Here is an 18,974-nt window from a genome sequence, read left to right as displayed (position 1 = left end):
GAGGAGGAGCCAGCCACACCGCCTAAGACAGCTCAACCTCCATGAGCTGGCACTGCTGCCCCCAAACCTAGATATTCTAAGGAAGATACAGAGGAAAGGAATTACACATTTGTCCCAACTAGAGGTCTTTTCAGCCCCTTCTCTGGCCCCTAGTCTGAATATATAGCCCTTCTGCTTTTTTCTCACAAACTGAACCCCAATAACATCTCCATTCCTTGCAATATCATGAATTCTGCACAAACAGACTTGATGAGGCTTTTTAAGACAGCACAGTAATCTCCTTCCAGGAGGAGTCAACTTTCCCAGCCTATTTATGGCCCTGCAGCTTACAGAGAGATATGGGTTAAAACCAGTATCAGATCACAAGTATTGCCACTCTCTGAAGCTGTATTGTAGAGAGTTCTCTAGCAAGGCCCCGGGTGGAATCTAAACACATAAAAAACGCTGTGAAATTTTTTTGAAAAAGGTTTCGAAAAATACATGGAATTTTGCATAGCTCACTTTCGCCATCTAGTGTCACATTTGTATATTGTACTTTAAAACACATTTAAAACGTTTTACTTGCAGCTGTGTAAGTGAGTCCCAGGAAACATTACAGTTAATGTCATTGTAATTGTAATTAGTGTCATATAGTGCTATACTGTGTCAATAAGTGTTTGCGGCTGAGGTCAGGAGTTTCCTGTTGAAATTCTGTTCTCATTTAAGAGAGATAAACTTCTTGTTTAGCTAACTGTTCAGTGTGTCCTCACAGCTTTCCATGACAGTTTTTTTAAAAAAATAAAATAAAACATTTATAGGTACAGAATCAGCACATTTTTAAAATGACAGTTGCTCTTGCTGAGTTTGTCTAAGATCTACTCTGGATCAAGCTGAGTTAGAACAGTGATTTAAAACTAATTGTGTGTTGATTCTGTACCTATGAATGAAATGCATTTATTTATTTTAAAACCCTTCAGGAAAAAGTGTCATAATACTGCAAAATACTTTAAACAAAACACTGAAGAGAGAAAAATTACCTTTTCTGTCTTCAAAGTATTGTGTGTGTGTGTGTGTGTGTGTGTGTGTGTCTCAATACTGGGAAAATAACCCCAGAAGAAAGGCAAATTTATAAATCCCACTTCATAGTCTAATAAAACACATTAATGTGATGGTGGGTGGTGGGGACTTTAAGATGTCAAGCAAAGCAATGTACAATCCTATAAATGTTTATTTTGAAATAAGCCCTGCGGTGTTCAATGTGGCTTACTGTCTACTGTGTTTAGGATTGCAAACATGCACATTACAGCTTTAATAATGGAGGATGAAAAACAGTCTTGGAGGCACAGTAGATAGGAATAAACCATCACAATCCCGTAAGTATCTAAAACCAGATCATGGAGCTTAAATAAGTTTTAGCCCTTCATTCCAACCATGGGGATGAACTGAATTTCATTTATTGAAAGGATAAATCGTGCAATAGCTGAATATCCACCTCTACTTGGTAAAACATATGAAGACCAATTATTCAATAACAAACCATTGAGCTAAACCATTGAGATGTCACAAGTAGCAGCCGCCATTGACCCTGTTCAGTACATTATTCAAATACTGGGAGGGCCTCCTGTAATAGGGCATCTTCTGTATCCATAGGGACTCTTTGTGCCTTTTAGAACCCTGCTTTTCCAGGGTTTTTAAATGTGTGGGGAGCATCCACGAACACAGAAGTCTCCCCGCTTCATGCGATCACACCCCACCCACCTCCAACTCAGAGAAGGTAACAAGGGGAAAGGGTGAGCGCACTCATCCCTACAGCCCACTCTTATGGGATTACTCTACTCAGCAACAAAATGCCTGACCAAGGCTTCAGAATTTAATTTGTTCTGAGAAGTGCCAGAACTGAACAGAGCTCACATTTAAAAAATCCACCCCTAGTGACCTCGAGCTTTCTTCATTTCAGCAGTACAGTTTAGAGGGGACTGGGGGACGTCATTTTGTTGCTGCTATCGTTAAACAAATCAGAGTCAGAAATCCTTACTGATCTAATACCAATCACCCAGGGATCTACCGGCATATCCAGATCTACCTTCTGCCAGCCACTGACTTAAAAGGGAAATCTGGCCAACACAATGTGAAACCTTACCCCACAAATTTTACTTGTGTCCAAAGATCTTAATAAACTAGCTTCTCTTCTTATGAAATAGATAATGTTTGGTGAGCTCTTTAGGATGGGAAAAGCTCTATAGAACTGTTAAGTATCACTGTTTCAGATGTGACAGTAGTGAACCATTGAACCAAGATAGATACAGTTCAGTGAAGGGAAAAACTGATCAAACAAGCTCTTTGCTTTCCTTTTTATTGCCATCTTCCCCTTAGCAGTGCTATGAAAACAGAAGCAAGGCAAGAAGTAATGGCTTTCAATGGTAGATATGGAGACACAGGTGAAACACTTGTCCTAATCTTAAGAGCAGGGCAGAGTTGTGCAGGGATGGGGAATTGGACAGAGGTTGTTGGACTCCAACTCCCAAAAGCATGATCAATAGCCAGGGATGCAGGAGCACAAGCTTTAAAGGCTAGAGATGCGTAACATGTGGACCACACCAGGACCAGGTTCGTACTCTGCAAAGTTGTTCTTTTTCCACTGCTTGACCCCTTACCAATCACTGTGTGGCTTACCAGACCACTCACACACCAGGAGTGTATGATAACCATGCATTTACTTCAAATAATTCACAAATAAGCATTATTACAGTAAATCATAACTCCTTTTCCCCTGTTGTAACCAAGTCTGCTTGGCTTCTTGGAAGCAAGCAGCTTCAGCGATCCAGATGGTAACTCAGCAGCCTGGGTGCTTTTACCCTCCAAGTAGGTCAGCCAGCCTGGAAGACGAGGCAGAGCACATCCCCGGCTTGCAAGCTGGAGCTTGACAACCATAGCAGGGTCAGGATTACCCGTCGGTTCTTCTGTAGCAAATGCCCTGTTCCACTTGAGGTGTCCTGCTGCCCACATTGTTCTCTCTCACCTTGCCCAGAGTCTGATGCTGGTGGTCGAGAACTGGATTGTCACCTCACTAGAAAGGGCTTAACTGAACTCATTTACTGAAAGAACAATGGGGGTCACATTGCAGAGTCCTGCTCCATGCAAGGGGAGATCCTGATTTGCAAAGGATCCTCTCTTCCAAGGAGGAGCTCTAATAATAATAATAATAATAATAATAATACATTTATTGTCATTGTACAACCTGTGTGAAATGAAATTAAACAAGCCTCCCTCCCCCCACCACCACTCAATCTCTTATCGAACAACACACCACCTCGCAAGTCAATTTCGCGATGTTATTTTCTGTTCAACAGCCTATCAGCCTACGGATAGAAGCTATTTTTTAGCCTGTTGGTATGGCTGATTATACTTCTATATCTCCTGCCCAAGGGTAGAAGATTAAAGAGGTGATGGCCGGGGTGTGAGTCATCCCTGATAATTTTTCTCACTCTCCTGAGGCAACGATCCCTTGCAATGTCATCTAGCGGACTCAAGAGACAGCCCATGATATCATGTGCTGTATTCACCACCCTCTGTAGAGACTTTCTGTCCGTGGCTGTCAGGCCAGCATACCACATTGTGATACAATATGAAAGAACACTTTCTATTGTGGGCTGGTAAAAGGAGTTCATCAGTTGTTATTTAACATTATTCTTTCGCAAAACCCTGAGGAAATGGAGTCTCTGTTGGGCCTTTCTTACCATCTGAGTAATGTTGATTTTCCAATCCCAGGAATTTAAAGGAGACTCTCTCCACACAGCCCCCCACCCCCCGATATACAATGGGGCAGGTTCCCCTCTCTTCCTCTGGAAGTCCAACACCATCTCCTTTGTCTTACTAATATTTAGGTGCGAGTTATTCTCTAAGCACCATGGAGATACTTTTTGAACCTCCCCTACAGGTGCACAATGGGATGAGGCCCCTTCTCAACAGTTGCTGAACACATGTCTAGTGGGAGTTATGACCAGCCTGGGTTAGGATATAGGAGCACAGCAGAAGGGCTGCCTATGAACTGTGAATGAGGCAGAGATAGTAGACGGGTTGGAGCTCCTTTAATTTCCTTGATCAAACCCAATGGGTGGGTGCGTGAGTGCGTGAGTGATTGAGTGAAGGACAGATCTCTATTGTTGCTTGGGCCAGTCCTTGCATTTTTCTTTGGTGGGTTTGCTAACAAAATTCAATCTGCCTTGGATTCCTTTTCTCATCCCAAGTGTCAGGGACAGGCTGCAGGTTTTGGTGATGAAGGAGAACACTCTGCGCGTGCATAGGCACTGTTCTTAACTTTTGCTGTACATACTCCAGAGCTCAGCCTGACAACAAATCTAGGGCTGCTGAACCCTTCTGCCACTTAAATTCCACTCTCCAAAATACACATCCTCTCCCACAGTGCTGATCTGAGGCAGTGGGAGTGGGGAGAGAAAGATTTACTAGAAGGGTATCTGGAGATCTGGAATTTTCCCATATTTTTCAGTAGAATCCTGCAACACAACTACATGGGAGTAGGCACCATTAAACTTGGGGGGGACTTATTTTGGAGAAGAGATCATACATTGGTGGAGTAAATCAAAGGAACTTCTGCTTAAATATGCATAGGACTGGACTGAAAGCTTCATCACAGTCTCCCAAGCTGCTCTTTTTTTTAACCATGCCTAGAATTAAAATGCTGAAGATCTGGAGGAGAGTTTTCAAAACACATTGTTCTCCTTGTGGATTAATTCAAGCAGGTGGTTTTATAGCCTTTAGAACTAAATGAAAATCATCATTCATATTAGTGGTTTAAATTATAGAAAGGCAAAGGTAATTCATTGAAATGCCCTAATGTAAGGGAAATATAAGCTTCACTCTTGGTAGTCAAATGTGAAGACAATAGCATCTTCAAAGCAGTCACTCGCAATAGGAAATTAGTTTCTACTGCAAAGATGGCTTCATACAGCTACATACATCTTGTCGTCAAAACACTGATTTCAGGAAAGCATATAAATATGGCTCGATGGTTCGTACAAATGCTTTTGTTTCACCACCCCTTTCCCCCCTTTCTCTGTGTTTTTCTTGTATCTGCACATTTCCTTTGCTCCTCCACTACATCATCTTAAATTTAAGCACTTGCGATTCACTGAGTTGTGCCTCGTGTCACAGATATGTCATTCTTGATAGGACAAGAGGAGAACAACATCCAACAAAATTACCAGCCATGTGACTGTTATTGACTAAAATCCAGATCCTCCAGCTTATGCACTTCAAAGCATGCTTCTGAATACGTAAGGGTAACATTTTCTTCCTTTGCAGCTGTGAAAGGCGGCAGGGAGCCATCTCTTTACAGGTCTGAAATTGGCAGACCATGTCTTGTCCAAGTTCACAGTTCAGAGTTTTGTTCAGTTATTAGAAATCGCAAGATGGAGATTGCAAAAATAAAAAGTAACTGACAGCAGCGGTGCCAAGGAGCAGTCTCAGAGCCAAGTCCTCCTTATTTATCTACCACAGTAGAAAAGGTCGATGATGTTGTTTTGCAACAGAATGAATTACATTTCCAATTGCAAGTGAAAAACATGCACTTGGTGGCACTACAGCCTCCCCACAATACAAAATTGCAATGGAAATCGATTGTAACCAAAATTCAATCAACAGGTTCAAAAGGAAGCTGGCCACTTTTTCGACTGGGTGCAACGATGTAGCACACTCACATTATAACTGAACATCCAGACATTCACATGGAATAGAAAAGATGGAGACATAAAATGATAATACCCTATTTATTTGCAGAATCCGTTTCACAGTCTTGTCTCAACAAGAGCCCTTGGCAGCTTCGTTGTTGAAGGGTTACTGAAAAATGACAACAAGGAAGATGAAATTGATGGCGACTTATTGACAATGATGTGGAAAGTGCCGAGGCAGCTGTGACTGGTACCCAATACAGCTGGTGAGGTGGAAGGCAGGAAGCCCACCAGCAGATGCAGCCAGACCAGCAAGGAAGGGCTGGGCCATGGGAAGTAGTCTGGAGCAAGTCCGGAGTTGGGAGCCAGGACTCTGGATCAAAGAGCAATCAAAGATCAAACCAGGAAGCAGAACCAAAGTATAATTAGGATCCAATGGAGAACATGCAGGCAAGGCGAGAGAACAAGTCAGGATTCAAGGAAAGATCAGAAATGCAGAGATATGCCAGGGCTTAGGCAGAGTTTGCTGCTCAAGCAAGACACAGATGAAAAGGGGAAGCCTTTTATACCTTTTCCTGCAAGGAAAAAACAATGATCAGCCAGCATAGTGGGAAGTGGGGGGCAGTTAAGAAGGTTTCTTAATGCATTCTTAATGTAGCGAGGCAGCTACACATGTCCTTAAGCTGCTCTTGACAGGAAGCTGGACAAGAATTTCATCACCTCTGAAAACAAGAACAGAAGAGCTGTAGAGAGCATTCAGCTCCACTCTAAGTCCAGGGCCACCGAGTGACTCAACCATTACATGACATTAGAGGTTGGATGGCCATTGGTTAGTCACAATTTAGTTGAGATTCCTGCATTGCAGAGGTTGGACTGGATAAGCTTTGGAGATCCTTCCAATTCTACAATTCTATGATTCATTCCCCGCAAAGACAAGCATAGGACAAATGTAACGAATGGTTCAGCAGTTTAGTTACTCTGTGCAGATAGCAGAGTTCAGAACAGATAAGAGAACAGTCAGGAACATTAATTTGCCATTAGCAGGATGCCCACCAAATGTTGACGATGTCTGTAGTTTTAAACATAGGCCACCTTTCCATTGTAATCTCAGAATTTCCAAGCGTGTAAATACAGGGAGGGCAGACAGAGAGAATCAACTTCTGACTCCTGGGATAAAAACAACCCTTAAGATATGTTTGTCCTTCCTGCTCTTCTTAAGTGGGTATTTCATTTGGGAGGGCTGTCACCAGACTGCCTTTGCCCCTTCCCCTTCCTTGCCATCTTTCTGACAGTCCACACTGGTCAAAAGACAGGTGTACAGACATCTGGAAATCATATAAAATTGTTCTGGTTTCTCAAGGAGACTGTTTCAAGAAAAAGTTGTATCTGAAGCACCAAAAATATTTCTGCAGAGGAACCCCAATTCACTGTCCATCAAGTCATATCAGCGAGAGCATGAGACAAAATGACTCTGTCGGCATTAAATACATAATCTTCTGAAGATCAATTGCCTGCACTGTTGGATGGTCTATTTTCTACTCACCACCACAATTTTGTGCCAATATAAAAGCTTTAATCCTTTCTGTTTACCTAGTACTAATACTACTTATTATAAATCACCAGTTGTTTGCTGGTACCTTGAAGTACGTAAAATGACATGCTCCATCTTGAGGAGACTTGCAATAGTAAATGAAAGTCACAGTCACACACACACACCCCGCACAAAACCCCCGCATTGAGGACATTGAGATTAAATATAAATAAGGTGAGAGACAGGACCAATTTGATGAACTTTTGCATCATCATACAGCAAAGGTGGAAAAGAAGAAAACATGTTCGTATCCTTGTTTCTCATGGGGACTGAAACGTAGGATTATATCTGTAGTCATGAGTTATGACATCCACAAAGGACAGGTCTGGGTTACCAATAGCTGATTAAGTCTTAACTGACGTAGGATTACACAGGTTTAATATAATAACTATTCAATAATAATAATGTACATGTCTATACAGATTACATCCATATCACCCCACAGATAAACACATGTCTCCAAGGGATGCTGTTAACAAGATATTGCTTCTAAAGCACAATCCAATTACCCTGAATGACATTTCTACTGTGAATTACCTCACAATCAGTGAAGATCTCAAGCTATGATAAAATGGCCCTGAAAAGAAGTTGTTCTTAATCAACACGTGAAACAATTTTTAATGTTAGACAATGTCACCTTAATCAACACTAGATCCCAGTCATGACTGCAGTAGCCAAATCTGAAAAGTCACAAAATAGCATTCTTTTTATGAATGCCATCTCACCAAAAAGCTAAATGTGACCATGCAAAGGCATGCATGGTATGTAGGCTTTTCTGCAGTTTGATAATGAAAACTATGCTACTTTGCATGTTCCTTTATTTAGGCTGGCAGCCAGGAAATCAAGAGCTAAATTTGTGACTCAACTATGATTTTTTTTCCTGTTGTTTATTTTTTTGCATTCTGTTTTGTTATGGCTTTTAGCTAAGCAAATAAAATTATTCCTACCTAATGACAACCATACCCCACCTTGTCACTACTGTATTTTTAAAGTCCATGCATCTTATAAGCAGCCATGTTACTTAAAAAAAAAAAATACACCCAAATCTACTTCAAGTGTTTAATGAGCAGACACTTTGTTCCAATTTGTATCTTGTAATCCAGATAAATATATTTATATGGTATCAGGTATACAAGATACAAGATGTAGAAATCAAGCTCACAAATCAATGCAGAGAACATAATAAAATACAGTATATATCAATGAGTTCACAGAAAAACAATATGAGACACCTTCAAAGACTTGCTGGAACAATAACATTTTATTATTTAGCCATTTTTATTAACACTTAGCTAATGCCTAAAACACATTGCAGATAGTGCCAGCCTGATCCCAGTGGACACAGAGTTCCATAATCTCAGTAGCCACAACTCTGCATGCACATTTCTAGTTAGTGATAACATGACATTACAAGAGCAGTCAATCATGCCTCAGTGGTGGACCATAAATGTAGTGCAGGGATATAAAAAGTAAGGTGGTCCTTTAAATACTACAGAACTATGAAGAAGCCATAAACTTCACTCTGACTTTGTGCTGTGTCTAGTCTAACAGCAAAAAATAGTGACACTTTTCAAAAGGAACATTTTGATTTAGCATCACTGCAAGCCTTATTCAGGCATTATGGTCTCCACAAGTAGCGATCTGCTTTGTACACTTTCAGCAGTACTAAACTGTGTAGAATTAGTGGTCTGTGTTCCTCTGCCCACATCTGCCTTGAGGTTCCACGTTAAAATTGAACCTTTGTTTAAGCAGGTTCTAGATCATGCAATCTCCCCTTGACTTCTATTATGCATCTCGCATCCTCATTGTCATTCATTTTAACATCATAACGCCATATCTAAGTTGTCATTTTGGTGGTGTGATTCATCCCAGCCCCCTGTCCAAAGTCTGGATGTTCAACCCTATATTTCATCCTAGAGTATCCAGCATGCTACATGCAAACAGGTGGCTACAGAAGGTCAGAAAGAATAGAAAGGTGTGTGCAAGTGTGTGTAGAAATTAACCTACTGTACAAAATGTACACTTGTTTCTCCACCTGCTTTTGCTTCTGGCCCTGCCTACCTCTGGCATGTAGTCCAAAAGGTTATCCAGAATGGAATGCACACCCTGATACCAAAAAGGTCACCCCAATCCTGCTGTAGACAGAGATGGACAGAGAACAGGAGGATCTGGCAGGCTTTTTCTCTCCAAGAAAAGGCAGGAAAGGGAACCAGGATTGCAAAGCAATCTACTTTATCTCTTGTGTCTGCCTGTGGAAAAAAAACACCATTACTCAAAAGAGTAAAGCGGGGATGCAGATAGATATTCAACTATTTACTGGGCACAGAAATGTCTAACTATGACTCTGAATCATGTCTGAATAGACCTGCTAGGTCAAACATTCTGCCTTCAAAAGCCTTCACTTCATTCTGCCTTCAAAAGCATACACTTATCTCACCCCTGATTTGAACCATTATTAGGCTACTTAAGCTATCTAACTTCAGTAGCAGAACACCCTGGAGGATGAGGTAACCTTCACCATTTGATATTTCTAAATGCAAAGGAGTATTCACTTACTCAAATTTTAATTAGGTTATTAATTACTCATTTATCAAGTACAGCTGATGCCATCTCAAACAATTGCTTGCAGTTTTATTACTTTTATGAATGCCATACTCCCACTCTAACTCAAATACATGTCACACCCCAGTGCTCTGCAATAACTTAGGCCCAAGAGTTTTCATCACTTTGAAATAGCTGGAGATTGCTAGTCAAGTCCAGCCAGGGTCATTCACACGCAAAAACCAGTCTGAATCTTGAGTGCCTGGATGCTCACAAAGGAGAGGCATGGTGAGAAAAAGAAAGCTAGTCCCATGAGTGTGCACAGGCATTCATAGTTATGTGCTGTGCACATCACCCTTGCACTGCACCACTGTTGGTGCTCTGGAGAAGTGGAAGTACAGTGGTACCTCGGGTTAAGTACTTAATTTGTTCCGGAGGTCCGTACTTAACCTGAAACTGTTCTTAACCTGAAGCACCACTTTAGCTAATGGGGCCTCCTGCTGCTGCCGCGCCACCGGAGCCCAATTTCTGTTCTTATCCTGAAGCAAAGTTCTTAACCTGAAGCACTATTTCTGGGTTAGCGGAGTCTGTAACCTGAAGCATATGTAACCTGAAGCGTATGTAACCCGAGGTACCACTGTACTATAAATATAGGTACTGTCCATTGTCCTGAAACGGGGCATCAGCACTGTCCTACTGGACAGCACCATTCTTGGCTGTACTGCAAGGAAAGGCAGACTATTGGGAGAATTTTATGCACAACACAAAGAAAATAGCCCATTACAGCACTGGTGTTTGCTATCACAGTTAAAGAACACGGCCAGGATACTATATATGCAAAACAGATAGCTCTTTTACTGTTATCTGACAATCAACTGAATTCCTGTTAAAGATGAACTGGTGGGACGAGTTAACTTTTCTACCTGTACTTATTTTTCATTCATTAAAGTTAAAACTAATGAACACAGGACGTCTCTCTTATGTGGTTTAAAGTGCCAGACTCTGGAAATGTATTTGGAGTAATAGATACCTTAGAAAACCAGTAATAATTTGCAAATCCCTTCTCATTAAAAACAATCTTTTGATCCAGCAATGAATTTGATAACCTGGCTTGATAAAAATTCTATTTTTCTTTCTCCACTTTCATCCAACTTTAGTATTCAAGGAAGAGTGGAGTTTATTCCCATGAATACAGAATGCAAACCTGACAGCATTTGTCCCAGATGAACCAGCAACTCTGCAACGTCGTCACAAAGAACAAAAAGAGCTTTCACCAGCTCTCCCCCTTCTCCTGAGAAAAGTGCAGTTTCAGTTCCTGCAGCCTTGGAAAAAAATATTAGAACTGTGGTTCATGGTTCACTTTTTCAGGTAGCACATCAGACCTATGGGGGAAGATAAGGAAAACTAAGAGAAATGGGGTTGTCTTTAAAGATACCACTACAGTGATGAGAATTTCATAGAACTGGAGTTCCAACAGCGTTGGGTGGGCCCCAGCTTCTGCACTCCTGCAATAGTCTATCCCTGCAACAAACCATGCTTTGTCATGACATGAATGCATTATTTCAGTGATCTAAAATGTGTTCCTGTAATCAGTATGATCACCCTCTTGCTTCTAGGGAAGGGAATTATCAGGACTTTCTTGTGCCCTGGTAATTAATTTCTGGCAGAGGTGAGATGTCTGTTCCACCAGGACTTAATTTCTGGTCGACAGTTCAGTTTCATAGCCATTCTGCTACACTAGCTCACCCCAGCCCCTTCTACTAAACACAAACACATAAAACATAACAGAGGATTGTAGCAAAATGCATCATACTAGCATAAATCTGTGAGTAGTTCCCATGGTGGTTAGCACACATGGAAATCTTATCACTTGCCAGCAGGAGTCCCACTGAAAGTACTCCTGACAAATACAATTCCATCTTTATTTGACTCTTTTATCACAAATCAGCTAACAACCAAGCTTCCACAACATCTATTGTAATTATCATTAAAATCATGTTGCCTGAATCCATGCCTAGTGATGTGTCGTTTCCATAATGAGGGCATCCAAGTATGAATTCTGGTGCTGTTCTGTATTTTATCAGCCTTACCAATTTGTGTGGGACAACATTTATGGAGCAACAGAATAACTGCTTTAACATGAAGATGTCACATTTATCAAGCATTATTCATCTCTCTCTCTCTCTCTCTCTCTCTCTATATATATATATATACGCAAAGAAAGGGGCCAATGTACTTTTGAAACCTCATTCAGCTAACAATCTATCAGCAATGATACAAATCCCAATGACTTTTGCCAATATGTGGTAAAAGGGAGTGGCATTGCATTTTTCTGTGCTACCAAGCTCCAGCAACAGATACACCAGGCACTTAAATTCCCTCATCATTATTTTCATATATTCAATGGGAATGTTTCCTTGTCAAGAGAGTGGTGGCATTTTTGTGCTGTCAATTGACAAATGTATTCGTTTAAAATATTTATAGTCCACTCTCCATCTGGAGATATCTGGGCAAGTAAACAACAAAATCTATTTAAATAAAAAATACAAGACCATAACAATTATGAGCAGAATACAATACACTGAACAATTAATCACAGAAATGGAAAAAGAAAACTGCAGTTCCAGCTGGGTATTAATAACTTACAAAAGCCAGAGTGAAGAGCCAAGTTTTAAGCTGTGTCTGAATGAAACAAGTATAGGCACCTGCTGAATTTCAGAGGGGAGAGTTCCACAGTCGGGGTAGAAGGTTTATGAACATAACATAATGGAACAGGTGGGAAATCAGTTAAAAGGAGGAAGCTCCTTAGTAATATTATATGCTTTGGATGTAAAAGGTAGCAGATCCTGGTATCTCCAAGGTAGGAGTGCAACTAAGACTTCAATGTGAAATGGTGGAGAGTTCCTGCCATTCAGTGCAGTCCAGGGATGGAGAAATGTTTTCGGCTCAGGGGCTGTATCACCTCAAAGGGAGCCTCCTGAGGGTGGGGCCAGCAGCAAAAGTGAGTAGAGCAACAGATATGTATAGGAGGCTACATTCCAGCCATGCAAAAGTCAGATTTTTCTACGTGTTCACACGCACATCTCCATTCAGTAAGCAAGAGGCATCATCACAATACAAGGACTATGATAGTTCAGCCAAGCAAAAGCAGGGAAGTAGAGCATGGGGTAAGGCTGGTGGAGTGAATGGCCTGTCCTACCAGACAGAGAAGCTTGGAGCACCACATTCAGCCCTGGGCCTGATGTTCCCAATGCCTGGTGTAGACAATAGACCAATGTTCTCAATATCAGGCAACTTCCCTATGGACAAGCCTCAGCTCTCTAAGGAACAAACAGATTCGACCTGGAGCAGCCCCCACTCAAGGCTCCTTCTTTTAGGCAACTGCAAATTTTTCACTGAATAGACCACAACCCTCCAGCCCACAGCCAACCATGACGGGGAATCTCCTAGTTCAGAAGCTATCAGCCATCGATGTGCAACAAAGTAGTAACTTCTAGCCATCGAAAGTTGTACCAACATTTTCAGCCAGTTCTGGAAACATCAGATGGCATGATCATCAATGTTAATTAAAAAGCAATCAAGCTGAACAAAAGATGGTAATCTCTACATTTGCCAGTACAGGGTAAACTTTTGTCTTACACAGCATGTTAACCAGCTCATTTTTTTTTTTAAGAAATGAGAATAACTACAAGCCCTCTATCTAAACTCAAGACCAACAGAACTGGAAACGCATGAAATATCTCAGGAAGTATAGCCCCCCCCCCAGTTGTTCACTTTAATGCAGCAACAATCTTGCTCCCCGAGTAAGAATTTTGCCACCTTCCATTCTTCTGAAGTAACTCTAGACTCACCTTCAATGTTAACAGGAGCATATTCTCTGTGGGTAGCCAACAAACCTTTGCATGCTGTTGAACTCCATCTCCCATCAGCCCCAGTCAACACAGTCAGGGGTTCTCAACTCCCAGCCCAATCCACAAACCAAAACACTTGGGGTTTTAGAATTGGGGGGGAGGGGATTTCTCCTTTTCTTCAGCTGGTTTGAAGACTGTAGCTGTTTGATCTGTCCTCCCTTATATTGCATCCCAATCTTGAACTCATTCACTCCCATTTAGAAAAGGATATCTATGCATGCATGCAGCCATGCTTATCTCATCTGGAAAGGATTTGGTGGGTACATCTGATGCTTCCAGGAAGCACTGATGGGCAACGTGCCAGCTTGTGGGAAGAGAAAGCAACAGCTTTAAGCATACCCCACCTAGAGGTGTTCCTCACAGCTTCTGACCAACAACGATCTCTCCCTATATGCAGTATAGAATTTCTGACTGGTGTCAAAGAGTTGAATGGGAATCTTTTTGTCCCATGTTTTGATTGACCTGGAAGAATGGCTTTTGTTTTTTTCTACTCTGAAGACTGACCGTTAGTGAGGGGCCCAAGTTAAATAGGTTGGTTGTATTTGATGGCTTGGCAGGTATGTGCAGGAACAGGTAGGCACCTTGAGACATTTTTGCAGGTGAACGGTGATTCCTGAGGCTTCCTCTCAGGGCTGTGAGACCCAGGAGCACCATATGAATCATTTGGGGGGCTAACCTGTATCACCCACTCGGAGCTACAAGGCACCAAGGAGAGAGGAGACAGGAAGACCTTCCTCCTCACTTGAAAGGTGTGGCCTGGGGGGATAAGGGATATATTTCACTACTTCTTTCCTTGGCAGGAGAGTTTCATCCAATTATATCTGCTTTATTTCCCTGTTAGAAGGATTGAACTTTATCCCCACATATGTTTTCCACCCATTCAGATCCTACACTGTAGCAAATGAAGCTGACCCTAGTTAAACCCCACACTTGGTGTCTTACTACACTATTTACATGTTTGCGCACACAACTATCTGATGTGGTAGCCAATCCAAGCTGGAACATTAATGTTTTCTTTTCCTCTCATAGCCTACAGTACAATTCTGTGAAGATTTCCCTGCACTGGGTTTTCTTATGGCACATTTCAAACTGCAACCTTTTTAACACCTTATCTGTCATTTTTAGTGGTACCAGAGGGAAGTCTTTTTTAAAAAAAGAAGGGGAGATCCCATAGAAAGGGAGTCTTTCTCCTCCCTCTCATCAGTTTGGCTCCTGCGCTCAGCAACCAGGCAGGACTATTCTGAATATTTAACTGAAAGCATGCACACTATTTTGTAATGTATTGATTGGCCTAATAAAAATCCCTAATGTGGATTTTTATTATGGGCCAACACCTTTGCTTTCTCTATAGTCAAACAAATATTCTACTGACACAGAGAACAGAAATCACAAAATGTGCACTGCAAATCCTTCCAGGCTTAGCAGCATAAAAGTGAACACTTTCAGCATGCACTAACTTAATAAAAAGTTGATCCAAGCAAAATTGTACCGTAAGCTTTTCTGATCAGTGTATCTGGAGGGTGAAGGCTGGTATTAACAGGCAAGGGAGGGAGTACAGAGAAATCTCGCATCCAGTCATTGGAGCAAGCCCTTAATGTTACTTTGGAAGCTCCTTAAGGTAGCCTTGCCAAACGAAACCCTTGTGAGAAGTTATTTAAACAGATTTGCATTGTTCTTTTACTTTGTGCTGAATACGTGCCCTTCAAATCCTTAGTCCATGCTGCAGGTTTCAACGGAAAGGAGAATCCCAAATATGATCATAAGGGTTACCAACTGCTGTGTGGTATTTCAAGACTGTAAAGTGAAAGCCAAGTATGTTCCCTATGGGGGGGAAATATATGCTACATAATTTTTTTTTTTCCTTAGAGAAAGGTGGTTTGCCTCTTCTAAGAAAGGTGGGGTACAGAAGGGCGAGTTTTTGTTTAAAAACAAGAAATGTGACAAATCATTAATAAATGCACACAAGATTCCTTTTTTAGCTCCAGAGTCCCTTTGAGCAAAATAGACCCTGCACCATTTTTAAGTTATGTTACATAACATGTCCTCCTCCACCCTGCAAGGAAAAAAAAAAGACAAAACAAGGCACCAAATACAGCTGATTCACTTTCTTATTTTAAAAAAGAAGAAGAGAATCAGCAACTGTTTTCTACTACTTCGAAGCTACAGCATGCACTACAAAAGCCAAACACTTGGTGGAAATTACTCAGCACAAGTGTCCAAGATCCTTTACAATTATCAAACATGCAACACTAACATAAGCGTCCCAGCCAATTAAGAAGCAGCAGTGGTGCAGGGAGGCTGTGGAGGCAGCAGGACAAAAACCTGTCTTCTTTTGTCCCCCCCACTTCCCAAATCACAGTCATCTTTCTCCCTCTTGTCAGCTTCCAGCAAAAGGCAGGAGGAACCTATTCAGCAGAATCCTGGCACAGGCAAGGAGGAGAGAAAAGAGTGTATAAACCAAGCCTCACTGCAGCACCTGTGCTCTCAAGTCAAGATTCCTTGATGTTGTTCAACTGGTCTAAGGAAGCATGTTTTTTCTATCCTTGGTGGAGTGAGGAATTGAAACAAACAATTCTGCTAGCAACCTTGGTGCTATTTATCACTTTCTGTACTTTTTTTTTACACTACAAGCCTATGCATGACTACTCGAAAAGTAAGTCTCATTGACGTCAATGGGACATATTCTAGGGTAAGCAACCATAGGGCTGCCACCTTACTGCAGCTTAGGGTTAGAGCATGCAGAAGGTCCTATGTCTAATTGTGGGCATCTCCAGGGAGGGCTGCTAAAAACCCTGGAGAGCTCCTGCCAGTCAGTGACGGCAGTACTGAACTAGATGGACCAATGGTCTGGCTCAGTATAAGCCAGCTTCCTATGTTAACTCGGAAGTTAGTGCCACGGGGTTCAGTAGGGCTTACTCCCTTGTATAAGTGGGCATAGGATCGCAACCGAAAGTTATAACGAGGAGAAGAGAAGGAACAGAAAAGTTGAAGCAGGTTGAGGGAGAATTGAAAGTATGGATAGGTTACTAAAGTGAGCCACTAACAATGATTTATTAATTTTTAAGGGAACAAAATTTAAACAAGCCATAGAACAAATACAGTGCTAGTCATGGGGCTTACTTTTGGGGAGACAGGCACCGGATTGCACTGTAAGTCAAGCAGAGAAAGGCACAAATATTGAGGAACAAAAATGGGATTTCTCCTGGTGTTGATCGCCTCCTCCCCTTCTAAACCATTCCCAGCAGATAATGAACAGAACTTATACAGAGGGACACTTTGCAGCCACACGTTGCAATCATGTTCCATTATCTAGATGGTGCTGTTTTACAAATTCTTCAGAATTATTAATTTTCATGAGAAGAAGAAAAACATTTTATTTCTTTTCCCCCTGTGGAACAAACTGCACCAACCAATGGCCGGCTGTGTCCATGTTTTACTGTTGGGAGCATTTTGACACCCCTCCCCTCAGGCAGCTTTCGGAGTGAAAAACACGTTCTTTGCGGCAGGATTCGTTTGTGCCAGGGCTGCCTGTTTCCAGTGACAGGACTTAACTCTGGAACACGCAGAGACACCTCTGAGAAAGGTGTCTGAGCGCGTGCAGAGTGCATTTATTTTCCTACCATGTGATCACTAGCAGACTTCGCATATTAGGCGGAGGGTGTAAAGAGAAAGACTTTTAAGTTAAAAGAGAGGGTACCCTTTGGTTAGAGTAAGGCTTTAAGGGGAGGCAAGTTCATTTTGGGAAGCTTTCAGTACCGCAGGTCCTCCCTGACCACCTTGACAGGTAGGGCGCGCAGCTGGAGCCTCTCCCTCCCGCAGCCACAGATCTCCCGGGTTGGCGGCACCCAAAGGCCATCTAGTCCATCCCCTCCCCTCCAACTCTCCCCGGCTCTGGCAACGGAGCTTTTAAAAATAATTAATAATAATAATACTCGGTTGGTGCGCACTGGCGAGGCGAGCCGCCGTCTAGAGGAAACTTCCTGGGCTACTTACATGAAGACGCCGAAGAGCAGGACCCGTATCCCCACCTCCAGAGCGAGGTCCCACATGGCTCGGTCCAAAGAGAAGACGGGCTTTTGGGGGAGGGGTGATGGTGGTGTGGAGGCAGGTGAGAGGTCCGATCCACTCGGCCGGCGGCTGCTTCACCACCTTGCTTTTAATCCCATGGAAAGAGGCAACAGGGAGGCGAGAACCTCAGCCCAAGCGCGGCGTCTCTCCGGAGCCTGAGAGCGAGAGCGAGCCCTCCGTGGCCAGCCGAGTCCAGCGCGGCGCTCCCAGTCCATGCCAAGCGCCAGCTAAAAGCGCCCGGGAGTGCAGCCTGCGCCCTAGACGGCAGCCGCGACTGCGGCGTCGGCGACGGCGCGCTGGCCTCTTGGAGCTGCTGCTGACTCTCCCGCGCTGCCCACCCGGCGCTGCCGCTCTTCGCCTTCTGGCCGGGACTCCCTTTCCTCTCGCAGTCTCGCTCCAAGCACGCCTGGCAGGAGAGACGCCTTTCGCTTCCGAGAGCAGTCTGGGCTGAAGGGATCCTGGGGGGTTTCCATGCCCCTCCCCGTCGAGGAAAACTATCTGTTGCCTGCCTCTAGTGGTCCGACGCTCTCCTGCCTCTCCGCCTCCCGCCCACCAGCTCGGGAGATTCCCCTCTGGCAGGATCTCCTTGGCTCTCTTGATCAGCATCCGGAGTTGCCCATTTTCGCCCGGAGAGACGCGTTACCCAGGAGCGAAATGCCAACGCTCATTCAGTGTGTAGTACGGCGTGAAAAATCACCCGTTATGTTTACGGGGTTGCAAGGTGGTGGAATAAGGGCTAACGCTCCTGTCAAGCCTGTGTAGCGCAGCATCACAGGCAGAGATGGAGCAGGTAAAGCTTTCAGCAGGCAGGCATCAGGAAAGCTTTCTTGGATGAATGGTTTGCTTTCTGTTCCCCTGACACAGAAGCCCCGCCAGGAAGAGATTTAAATAAGGCAAAAATCTTTCAGAAGAAGTACCCCCCCCCAAAAAAAAATCCCCAATCAGCATTTATTTATTAGCTTCATAATCATGCTTCCACTCTCTCATTCCATTTTTGTTCTCACAACAACCCTGTGAGGTAGGCTAGCGTGTGAAAGAATGGCTGTCCCGATGTGCTCTGCAAGCTTCATGGGTGAATTGAGATTTGAACCTAGGTCACCATAGCCTCACAATATAGTAGGTTTCCATCCCCCTGGTCAACAAATTTCGACAAGGGCTGAATCGGGAATATGAGAATCAGGACCCTCACACCAAGAA

At 42.9% G+C, this 18,974-nt stretch overlaps 1 protein-coding gene across 2 annotated transcripts in view; it reads right to left on the bottom strand.

The window, feature by feature from the left end:
• Positions 1–18,469, bottom strand: part of PLPP4 (phospholipid phosphatase 4) — an 87,850-nt gene extending 69,381 nt beyond the window's left edge. The window contains exon 1 of one of the 2 annotated variants that reach the window (XM_083617074.1): positions 17,703–18,469. In XM_083617074.1, coding sequence (XP_083473200.1) covers positions 17,703–17,758 — 56 coding nt within the window. In that variant the 5' untranslated portion in view covers positions 17,759–18,469. The remainder of the gene's footprint in view (positions 1–17,702) is intronic. The other variant, XM_083617075.1, reaches the window with a different exon arrangement.
• Between the last annotated feature and the right edge of the window lie 505 nt (positions 18,470–18,974).

This window comes from Podarcis filfolensis (assembly GCF_964270895.1).
Source record: "Podarcis filfolensis genome assembly, chromosome: 5".
NCBI lineage: Eukaryota > Metazoa > Chordata > Lepidosauria > Squamata > Lacertidae > Podarcis > Podarcis filfolensis.
The sequence above is the reverse complement of the archived record's forward strand: the minus strand, read 5'-3'. Positions and strand labels throughout refer to the sequence as shown.